Below are 11,980 nucleotides of genomic sequence, written 5' to 3' on the forward strand. Positions count from 1 at the left end.
AGAAGGATGATGCCTGCCCTGCTTATCTTTTTGCCTTGTTGTGATAATCTTATTAGACACTGTATGTGAAAATGTTTTCAAAATTGTAGAAAACCCTACTCATCTGAAGTCCTACTGTGCTGGTGAACAACCTTGCAAAACTGACCCTGGTGCTCCACTGCCGTCTCAGAGAGATTATAGAAGATGATCTAAGGCAATCATCTCTGTTTATATGTATCTGGAAGCATTTATTATTCCAGATCATTTGCCTCAAAAGACTGACATGCACAAAAGGTTGTATAATCCTTCAATAAATGGAAGTGGGTACGGGCTGGCTTCCTAAGCTATTTCCTGGTGGTTAGTACCTTAGCTATGCATTTTTAAGACGGTGTGTAATAGTGTTGAAAGTGGATACGAGCCAAGGGATGATTTTCCAGCTCCTTTGTGGAATGGTTTACTGTGTGCTGCTTCTAAGCAGGTGCAAGCTACTTCTGGATGGTAGCAGACTGATGTGTCAACGGCTGGAAGAACTCTACCCTTCAGATGTCCCAATCTAGCTTCTCCCACTCTGCCTCCTTCCTCCCTTTCTCACCTTTCCCCTTTCCTTCTCTAATGGAGAATGTGGGAGACAAGGGAAAGGAGATCTTGGAGGGATGAAAAGCAAGAACCATTTCAGTTCCTTTTACTTCCCCATTGCAATCTGTGCTGCTGAGTTAAAAATATATAATTTCATTTCCAAATCTATTTCAACCCTTGCCTGGCCTACTGAGCAATCACAAACCTTCCAATTTCAATTCAGATCTTTGCTTTTAGCTTTATTTTATATGGAACACTGCTAAGTTGTATAAACAGATATAAAGTAAATGCTCTACAGAGAGCAGGAGTAGGATTAAAGGAACCAGGGAGTAAATCTGTATTTATAGCACACTGGTCAAAATCTGAATTGTTTTCATTTCATTTATAAAATGCCAAACTTTCCACAAAGTATAAAATGTCAAAGAAGGGATCATACCTGTGGCATCCAAGAGTCTCTGCTAGCAATGATTTTTCTTATTATTTTCAGTGATGCTCATTTATAACATCTTGTAAACAGATTACACATTTTCTGCAGGTGAGAATTACTATTCCTCTGTCACATTTGGAATACTACGTATTTACAGAGAATGACCCACTTCTAAAAAATGAATTACATTTACCACAAATATTTATGAGCAACAACCCCAAAAATTGTGCTACATGGTAAGTTATTAATAATTAATCAACTGCTAACACTTAAAGTAACGTGAATTCAACCCCTTCCCATAAAGCTATGAAAGGATCTCCAGGTGGGCAATGAAGATCACTTGGCAGAGACAAATAAGATGACTGATATTGCCCTTGAAACATTTTAGCAGTACTGCAGCTAACCAAAATCCAGCAATGTCTTATATAGGTTGATTTCATTCATTTTATTGTCTATATATTATCATGGGAGAGGGAAGTTGGTAAAAAAGATGCAACTCCAATGGATCCCTTCTTCTTTTTGAATTATAACTTGCATGATAACCAACTGCATAGATATGATTTTAATTTTCAACATTAAATAATAAAACCATATGACTTCAATGATAACTTTTCACTTTAATTTAGGTTCAGGGACATCAATTCACTAATGAATATTTAAACTACATGTGATTTCATACTTCCATCATTTTTTTTCTTTACTTGAAATGTCAAGCTTAAAAACTTTATGGGCAGATAAATCGTCTTCTATTGATATAATATAGCCTTAAATGGCATCACATCATCTGAAACCTTCTCTACAAAATTATTTTTAATCTAAAGTGATAATTTCCCAGTCACTTATGAAAGACCATGCATTGACAAATGATTCACTTCTGTAAGGAAGCCTCTTTTCAGATTTGCATGAAGCCAAACGCGGTGCTGAGCATCCTACCCCTGGAGAGGCAACGTGAAAAGAACCAAGAGAATCTTTCATCCTTCTCATCCATCTTTATCACTGTCAACATGCAAAAACTGAATTAAAACCTTCAATGGCTCCCTGTAACCTTCTCAATAAAATCCAGAAAAAAAAGTGCCTCCTGATTCCAAGACCGGATTCCAGCCTATCACTAATATGCTATGTTTCCTGTATAAATCACTTTCTCTTTTGAATCTTCAGTGTTCTCCTTTGTTAAATGAGGAGAACAAGACAAGACAGACTCTAAAGACTCATCCAGCTCTAATCTATCCACTTCTCTTTTATTTCCAACAATTCTTTATAGGCTGGGACCAAACAACTTTGAAATAATGTCTAATTCTGTCCTCTTTCCCAGGAACATGCTGCTCCCTTTTACCTTCTACACTCCCCATCTTCTTATCTCTTAAGCACCCTCCATAGGAAGCTTAAATGAAATGCTTCAGTGCTTCTAATATTATGATACTCTTCATAGAGTATCTGATAGCATCCCAGTCTTCATGGGTTTGTCTTTTAAATACACAACCTGATCTGGGTTCACATCCTGCCCGCACCACTTATTAACTGTGAACTTGGACCAGTCGCTTATCTTTCCAAGCCTCAATTTCTTCATCTGTAAAATAGGAATAGTAATAGCTTTCTCTTGGGGTTGCTGTGAGGGTTAAACAGTAATGTATCTATATCCTTTAAGATAGAGCCTATGTCTTATTCAACTCATTTCCCAAGAGGGTAACTAGCTCAGAGTACTGGGAAGAACAGGAACTTGGTGGTCAGAAGCCATGGGCCAACACTTTGGGTGAAGACACATGTTCTCTCTCTGAACTCGACTGAGGGGGTGTTTCAGGTTAAGAATAATATCTTGAGATTTCTTTGAACCTGGTGCCTAGCACAATGCTTGCCACATAGATTCTCATTACATAAGCAAAGGGGCTATGAATATGGAAAAGAACAACAGTGCTGTTAATGGATGTGCCTCTATTAGACCCTTTATACACATTTACTGAAGGAAGAAATAAAGCAGAAATACCCGACTCCAAAGTCTTAGGAGGGTAGTAAATGCCACCTCTCCAAATAAAGTAAACTTTCATCCCAAGGTAGAAAAGAATAGGAAAGGATGGGGTTCTCTAGGAGAGCAGGCAGCTTGTGCCCCTGATTCCTGTCCTAGGCAGAACAGGGTCGAGGTTTTGGTAGAGGAACTGATTCCGCGTGGGAGGACAGGGGATTTCGGATCAGCTGTGTCAAGTGCAACCTGCTCTGAGCAGTGGCCAGGTTAGGGGGCCGTCCATTCTCGGGGCGCAGCGCAGCAGGGCAGCTGAGCCTCGAGTTCCCATTACGGACACTTCTCCTTCAACCTCGCCCACCCGGCAGTCAGGTCCCGGAAGGTAATTGGTGGTCGGGAGAGGCCAAGCTTCTGAGGGGGCAGGGAGATGGAAAAGTACGGGTGGGGGCGGGTTTCTGGTCAGAGGTCTCATCAAAAGAGGGGAGAGAGAGAGAGAAAAGAGACAGAGGGAGAGGGAAAGGGATAGAGGGAGGGAGGGAGAGATTGAGAGATTTTTCATTTTTGCACGCAACGCATACCTAATGATATTTCCACAGACAGACAGACAGGCAGACGCAGAGAGAGACACACAGGACACACTTGCGCGTTTGAAATCGTTCATACCCCCAAATCCAGGACGCAGCCTGTTGTCATAACCATCGAGTAAACTGTCCAGGATGCGGGTAAAATTTTCCGGGCATAATTTCTCCTCCTTTTGGTTCTGTCCTGGGGATTCGTTTAAACTGCAAACGCACACACACACACACACCAAAAAAAAAAAAAAAAAACAGGGGCGGATGGGGTTATTTTAAGAATTGATCAGCGAACAGGTGGAAATAGATTTATCTTCTAGGAAAAGAGTCTCTTGCCCCAGACTAAAGGAGGCAGGGCGGAGGGATGGGGGGGAGAGAGAAATGGTCAGGAAAGGCGCACCCCGCGCACACGGACCCCAATATCCACACTCTTCTTGCCCGCCGCGCCCCTTCTGCTCTCGGCGTCTACGTGGTCAGAGCAAAGCCCGGCTCCGGGCCGCTGACCTTACAGCGGAGACCAGAGGGTCAAATTCGCCCTTGGGGGGGGGGGGTGGCTGGCGGCCAGAGGGGACCCAGAGCTGGCCCCTTCTCCACCTTCCCCTGGCCCCCAGTACCTCGGGGAACTCACCAAGCCGCCAGGCACAGGAAGTGCAGGAGGGCGAAACTGGCCCCGAAGGACGTCGCGATCGCGGGTACCTTCTTGGCAGAAACCATCTTTGCAACATGCCATACTTTAAGCCTGTTCAGGTTTCCAGGCTCTCCAGATGCCCTGAGCAGGGTGCGAGGCGAGGGCAGAGGCTCTCCGCGGTTGTGCGCACACTCGCGCTCACACTCGCCCGCGCTCACACTCGCCTGCGCTCAGCCAGCCCCAGCCGCGGTGGGCGCGTGTGTGCACGCGGGTCGGGGAGGCGGTTCCTGCCTTGCCTCGCCCCCTCCTTTCCTTGCCGAGCTCTCCAGTGTATGGAGAGCTGTGTATCTCCTTCACACCATTTCGTGCCCGCACCCCGAACCTGCTGGGGTTAACCCTGGGGCGCAGGCACGGAAGGTCTGAGCCAAGTTCTTTCCGACCTTTAACCCTGGGGAGCAGAACAAGGGGCTTTCGCCCCTCCTCGCGCTCGCCACGCCCCACCACAGGTGTCCCCGCCCACAGCAAAGCTTAGCCTCCACTTCTCCCTCCCGCTGGGATGTGGATTAAGCCCCTGAGGCTCCTCTCTCTTTAGGTTGTTTGAGGACCTGTTTGTACCCATTTTCAAGGCTGGAGGTGGAGAAAGGGCGACATGGCAGGGCTTGCTGGGCCTGGTGAATGGGAGACCAGGATAGGGAGAGGGGATCAAATCTGGACGGAAACAACCTCTGGGACTCTCCCCTTCAGGTGTTGGGGGGCGCCGAAGGAAAGAAGATTCTTCCTGGTAAAAGGGGTTGCAACTCACTGGGCGGACTCTCGCCAAACTGTTAGGAAGTGGACTTGAGCCTCATTCTGTAGTCAACTCCTTTGCCAAGCTGTTGCTGCAAAGATACCAAATTCCTTTATGATATCCGTAGCCGCCTGGCACGCACAGGCCCTCTGCTTTGTTGCTCCATCCTTTTTCTGGAGGGCAGAACAGAGGTGGAGAAGAGGGACATCTGGTCAAAATCACTTTCACTTCTTGAGACAGTTGACGCTCTTTTTCTTTCACAACAGAGCTGACTCGACTTCCAGAATGCTTCAGGGAGGGGAAAAGGATGGCTGGGGAGAGGGAGAGGAGAGAGCAGGAAAAAAGAAAGTGTGTGTGCGTGCGTGTGTGTGTGAGAGAGAGAGAGAGAGAGAGATTAAAATAGAAGGGAAGCCTCACAGTTCACTAATGACTTGCAAAGGAACACTAAGCACCATAACTTTAGTGTTCTATTGAACAGAGATAAGCACTTCCAATACAACTTTCAAAAATGTTAATTATTGGTTCCAAGGGAAAAGGTGTCTTTCACCTTAATAGTGATGCATATGGAAATGTTTATATGATGGATCAATGACCTAAGTAATTTCTGTAAAGTTAGGTCCCTGGAACCAGTCACTACCAATAATTATGTTCTGTTTAGGACTTTGACGGTTTGTTCAAAGTTTGATGACTGGTGGACTGATTTGATATGGAAACAATCAAACCAAGGGAGTATGGGGGTTTTGTTTGTTTATTTTTGTTTGTTTGCTTCAATCTCCTGGTTAAAGTTTTTCTTGCAAAGACGAAGCCTTTTCTGATTGCCAAAAGTGCATAATAGCGAGAGGTTGGTACTCTCATGATATTGTATATTGCTTCCTTCATGGCATTTATTATACTTCATCCTAATTCTATCTGTATCATTCTTCTCTTAAAGACTGTAATCTCCTTGAGGGTCTGGGCTGGGTGATTTTTGTTTATCTGAGTTTATTTTTTCTCTTATTACAGTGCATGGCACCTAGTACAAGGACAATAAATATTTATTGAATGAACAATTAAATGAATTAATGAATTGCTTGTTTCCAGATCCATCTTAATTAATTTGGATGAAATTCAAGCTCACTCTCTTGGAGAAAAAATGGAAATACTAGTGTATTCCCCAAATATGCCATGAAAGCATTTGTCTCCTCAGATTACCCACATAAAAGCTGCTAATACATTATAGTATTATTATATCATACTATATTATTTCTCCAATCTTAGTGCTTTCCTATACTTTCTAAAACCTAATTCAGTATTTTCTACTTTTCCTTACAATTCCACTTAAATATATATATATATATATATATATATATATATATATATATATATATATATATATATAAAGAATAGAAAACAGTGGCCTTAGGAAAAAAGTTCCACATAGTTAAAGACAAATTATCTTTAAAATTCCAATTTTAAGTATGTGAAACTAAAACCTTCAAAGGGATAAAAAGAAGGTTGCTCCTTTTATATAGCTACTTCCAATTATATATATATATATATATATATATTTTTTTTTTTTTTTTTTTTTTTGCGGTACGCGGGCCTCTCACTGTTGTGGCCTCTCCCGTTGCGGAGCACAGGCTCCGGATGCACAGGCTCAGAGGCCATGGCTCACGGGCCCAGCTGCTCCGCGGCATGTGGGATCTTCCCGGACCAGGGCACGAACCCGTGTCCCCTGCATCGGCAGGAGGACTCCCAACCACTGCGCCACCAGGGAAGCCTCAATTATATTTTTCTTTACTGGTGTATAGTACTTAAGATCAGCTGACGATAACAGTAGGGACATTTATATCTCATTTTACTTTGTAACATAGCCTTTCATTTATGTTACCTTTGTATTATTAAAGTTATATGTTATGTTTTACTGTCTAAAATCTTTAAAATATATATATATATACATATATATATGTCTTGTCTCTATGAGTTTTAAAATAAATCCAGTATTCAAAAAAATTACAATTTACTTTCACCTACAAATATCATTAAATATTCTATTATTTTCCATATAAACTCCTATCCATTATGGCCTAGATTGTGAGTGAACTTTTCCTGTATATAGCTGTGTAGAAGTATGAAGGTATTAAAATTGTACCTATAACTTCCTTCTTTAAAGTTGACATAAGTCTTTGATTGCTATATTCAAGTGCACTACCCCCAAACATTATTATGTTAAGTCAGCAACATATTATAAATGTATCATAAAGGTCTACGTTTGATATGGTGGGATGCAAGTAATACAGATCACGTTACTGCTAAAGTCTTAGGGTGGACACTTTATCCACAATGCCCATGAAATGTCCTGAAAATTAATACAAAACTTTGTATTCATGTAAGCATGTGCATTTTTTCTGTGTAACTCTTCAAAACTGTTATCAGATTCTCAAAGGCTATGAACACCCATAGTATGGACTAATGTTTTAATGTAAAAGATGACATATATAATAGAACAGTCAACCAAACAAGCAAACAAACATTTGTAACTAATATGTGACAAACATCTCTATCCCATTTGATAAAGTTATCCATTGCCAGTTTCTATAGACTATTATGTAGATCTTGAGTCTCCTTTGAAAGTACTCAGCCTGATTTTTATCAATTTATTAAATGGCAACTAGATTGGTACACAAAAATTTGGGGTGGTAATAAAATGAATAATTTGTAAGAGTTCAACCTGTTTCTCTTTCTATAATTATTTTTGGTAAAAGATTGAACCAATTTTAACTATTGGAAGAGGGTAATGATGTGAATTACTGCTTTAAATTCTGAAGGCTTGTGGATATACATCTAGTTGAAATAGTTCAATTCTGAGACTATAGAAGCTATTGATTATCTTTGCATTAATGCATTTCTCTGTCCTATATATTTAGGATAGGTGAGAAGAATTGATTTGATGCTCTCTAATCATGCCTTTCCTCATTTGTATTAAAACAACACTTCTACGAAAATTTACCTGTTTGCTAATCTGTTATTATTGTCTAGTTGTAGATTTTTATCTCTATTATTAAGACATCCCAATACTGTGTCTATTGTTTTAATGGTTACTACATTAAAAGTGACATAAGCTGGGGTACCTTAACAGAATCTATTTGAATAAATATTTCGTAATTGATTACTACTTTCAGAATAAGTGTTTATTTTTCTTGGCCATATAGTTAATGCAGATTTAGTTGTTCCAATGTGATTACTTGAAAGAAGATAACATTTAAGCAATATGTGTATCTTATCCGAATAATTTCTATACATGAAATTGGAAAGTCAGCTATTATAGTAAATATTTTTAATTATTAATTGAATATTTTTGTGATTGTCCATGACCAAGTTGGACATTGAAGAAGGTATATCCACACTTAAGAGTCTCCAAGATCCCACATTAATTTAAACTATAATAGGAAATGCTAGCTCTCCAATATCAGCTTTTGTGTCATTTGAAAGTCCAATAGTTTATAATAAGTAGAAAGAATACATTTTAAGGGTTTGGAATCCAAGTAATGAATTTAATAAATACTTTTAGGCTTATTTGCAAATAACTAACGATGCACGAAGCATTCTTTTATTTGTTAGACCTTGAATTCTGGAGCGAGTTCTCAGAGTAATTACAGAGGTACTATTTTATACCAGACTCCAAAGAGCCAAGATTGTTTTTTGTGTGTGAATATTCTATAAACTTTATACAAAGTACTAAGTATTAGAAAGAAGATTCCCTTGATTGCATTCATGTACATGTGTGTATTTTCAAGGTTTCTGAAAAAAAATACTGAGTGATAGTTTTTTTTCATCATCTAATAGTAATGATTAGCAAGGGCAATTTATGCATAACCAATAGGGCTCAAAATTAAACATATCGTTACACTTGCTGCCAAGTGCCTATCATATGATAAGTATATTGTCTTGATTATTTTTTCTTTTTGTTTTTAGCTAAATTAACAGAAGTTAACTTTCAGTTCTGGAGGCTAGAAGTCTGAGATCTAGATGTCAGCTTGGTTGTTTCTTCTGAGGCCTCTCTCTGCAGCTTATTGGTGGTCGTCTTCTCACTGTATCACATGGGCTTTTCTCTGTATGCGTGTGCATCTGAGTCCAAATTTCCTCTTCTTGTAAGGACACCAGACCTTACAAGGTCCACCCTGAAGACCTCATTTTAACTGAATTACCTTTTTAAAATGTCTATTTCCAAGTAGAGTCACATTCTGAGGCATTGGGACTAAGACTTCAATGTATGAATTTGGCGGGAACACAAATTAGCACATAACAGCAGTGATCTGCCTTCAACTATATATAGTAAACAAAATGAAAGTAATGTGCATGTAATGATTTTTTAAATTCATTAAGCCACAAAGACATATGTGATTTTTTATGTCAATAGTAATAATGATGATAATAATAATCTTTATTATAATAATAGTAATTATCCTGTATTAATAGTTAATCTCATTTAAATCTTCAGAAAAATATGTTTACAGTTAGGTACTATTTCGCTCATTTTATAGATAAGGAAACTGAGACTTAAAAATGTTAAATAATTTTCCCGTGGTTACATGATCAGAAAATGGAAGCGTCAAGATTTTATTCCATTTCCTTGAAGAACCACTTGATAAAATTTATTTTCGTTGTTTTATTTTGATATATGTGTATATGGTAAAATGATTACCACAATAATGCTAGTTAACACATCCATCACCTCACAGAGTTACCTTGTGTGTGTGTGTGTGTGTGTGTGTGTGTGTGGTGAGAGCATTTAAGAACTACTCTCAGCAAATTTCATGTGTACAATATGGTACTGTTAATTATAGTCTTCATGCTACACTTTAGATCCTTAAAAATTATTCTTCTTTTAATGGAAAGTTTGAAATCCCTTTGATCAACACCTCCCCATTTCCCTCACCCCCAGCCCCTGACAACCACCAATCTACTCTGTTTCTATGAGTTCAATTTTTAAATTCTACATATAAGTGAGATCATACAGTATCTGTCTTTCTCTGTCTGTGTTGTCTTGTTTCAAGAGTAATATGGGATTACAACCAATTTGGAAAGTTGTTTAGCAATACGTACACATAAATTGAACATGATCATAACCTATGATGAGGCCATACCATGCCTGTTTTATAGCCCATAGAAGCTCTCATACATATTCACAACAAGGGACCTACACAATAGTGTATTGTTTGTAATAGTGGGGAAACAGCCACAGATCCTTTAACAGGGAAATGGATACATTATACTGTGGTGTAAATGAAGTACTATAAAGCAATTAAAATTAAGGAAATCAGGTATATATCAATATAGATATATGCCAAGAATATAATGTAAGCAAAATAAACAAGTGGCAGAATAATACCTTCAATAAATTATCATTTATACAAAATTTAAAACATGAAAAATAATGTTTTACATTATTTATGGGTATACATGTAGTGATAAACCTGCATGAAAAAATAAACACCAAATTAGAGATAATGGCTATCTGAAGAAAGGAATAGAATAGGAACAGGAACATTGGCTACTTCAATTATTTATCTAATGAGGCAAATTCGGCAAAATGTTAAATATTGATAAATCTGCTTGTAAGGACTTGAGTCTTCATTATATTACTTTTTGGTATTGTTCTGACCATCTATTGCTCTATAATAAACCATTACAAAACTCGCTGGCTTGAAACAACAATTTATGATGATCTCTCAGTGTTCATGGTTTGAGCAGGCTCATCTGGTGGTTCTCCATGGAGGTGCCTCACCCTGTTGCAGTTAGATGGCAACTGGGGCTGTGATCCTCTGAAGGTTTGACCAAGCTGTCTATGAAGATAGATTAACGCTTCACGTGACTGACACAACAGCTAGGATATCTGAACAGTTGGAGGGTTGTCTAGATCTCTCTCGATCTCTGTCTTTTGCCTCCTTTCTTAGTTAGCTTGGACTTCCTCACAACAGGATGGTCTCAGGATAGTCAGACTTAGCTGCAAAACTTCTTAAGAACAAGCCTTGGAAGTTAGAGTGTCACCACTACTGCATTCTATTGGTCAAATCAAGTTATAGGACCAAACCACATCCATAAAAAGAGGATACACATGGGAGGCATGGTTCATTGGGTGGCTATCTTTGAAGACTAGTTATCACATATACTTTTCTCTGTGCCTGAAATATTTCATAGAAAAATTGAATAGCATTTTATACGAGTGGTGTGAATGTTAATTTTATGTGCTAACTTGGCTTGGCTATGGTACCTAGATATGTGGTCAAAAATTATTCTATATGTTTCTGTTAAAGTACTTTTTAGATGAAGTTAACATTTAAGTCAGAAGTCTTTAAGTAAAGATTACTTTCCCTAATGTGGGTGGGCCTCATCCAATCAGTTGAAGGCCTTAAGGAAAAAGACTGACCTACCCAGAGGAAGAGGGAATTCTACCAGCAGACCTTCAGATTTAACTTGTAACTCTTCCCTGGGTTGTCAGCTTGCCAACCTATTCTATAGATTTTGAATTTGCCAGCCTCCATTATTGTGTGAGCCAATTTCTTAAAATCTCTCTCTCTCTCTCTCTCTCTCTCTCTCTCTCTCTCTCTCTCTCTCAATCCCTATTGGTTCTGTTTATCTGCAGAGCCCTAATCTGACACAAATGGTATGGGGATATAAGACTAAATGTTTATTGAATCTTTTGGGTATGAGAAAAATTTAATGCTGTGTCCATTCAACAAGTAATTATTTTCTTACCTTTCAAATGCCATTAAATCCTTCCCCAAATAAGTGGTATGAAATTATTATAGAATCCTGAATGTTATCTTGTAATAACTTATTGCCATTGTTGTTCTTAGGATGGGCAGCTTTTTGTGACACAGGTAAGGACTCACTTATGATATGTGAGCATGTATAAATGTTAAACATACATGAGCCATAATTGAGGTTCTAAGTGAATCACTATATTTTAATTTTGTCTTTTTGATTTTTAAAAAATTTTTATTGGAGTATAGTTGATTTATAATGTTGCGTTTGTCTTTTTGATTTTTTAATCAGCCAAATAATATATGTTCAT

The 11,980-nt window shown here is 38.7% G+C and overlaps 1 protein-coding gene across 6 annotated transcripts in view; it reads right to left on the reverse strand.

Moving 5' to 3' along the window:
• The window catches only part of GABRA4 (gamma-aminobutyric acid type A receptor subunit alpha4), a gene marked incomplete at both ends in the record, with an annotated part of 66,060 nt that extends 61,827 nt beyond the window's left edge, over positions 1 to 4,233 (reverse strand). For 2 of the 6 annotated variants that reach the window (XM_082611040.1, XM_082611039.1), the window contains 2 exons: positions 3,600 to 3,718; positions 4,205 to 4,233. In XM_082611040.1, coding sequence (XP_082467166.1) covers positions 3,600 to 3,718; positions 4,205 to 4,233 — 148 coding nt within the window. Of the gene's footprint in view, positions 1 to 3,530; positions 3,755 to 4,136 lie in introns of those variants that run through there. The other 4 variants (XM_082611042.1, XM_082611038.1, XM_082611037.1 and 1 more) reach the window with 3 other exon arrangements.
• Between the last annotated feature and the right edge of the window lie 7,747 nt (positions 4,234 to 11,980).

Source organism: Mesoplodon mirus, assembly GCF_964341445.2.
Source record: "Mesoplodon mirus genome assembly, chromosome: 2".
Classification (NCBI taxonomy): Eukaryota; Metazoa; Chordata; class Mammalia; order Artiodactyla; family Ziphiidae; genus Mesoplodon; species Mesoplodon mirus.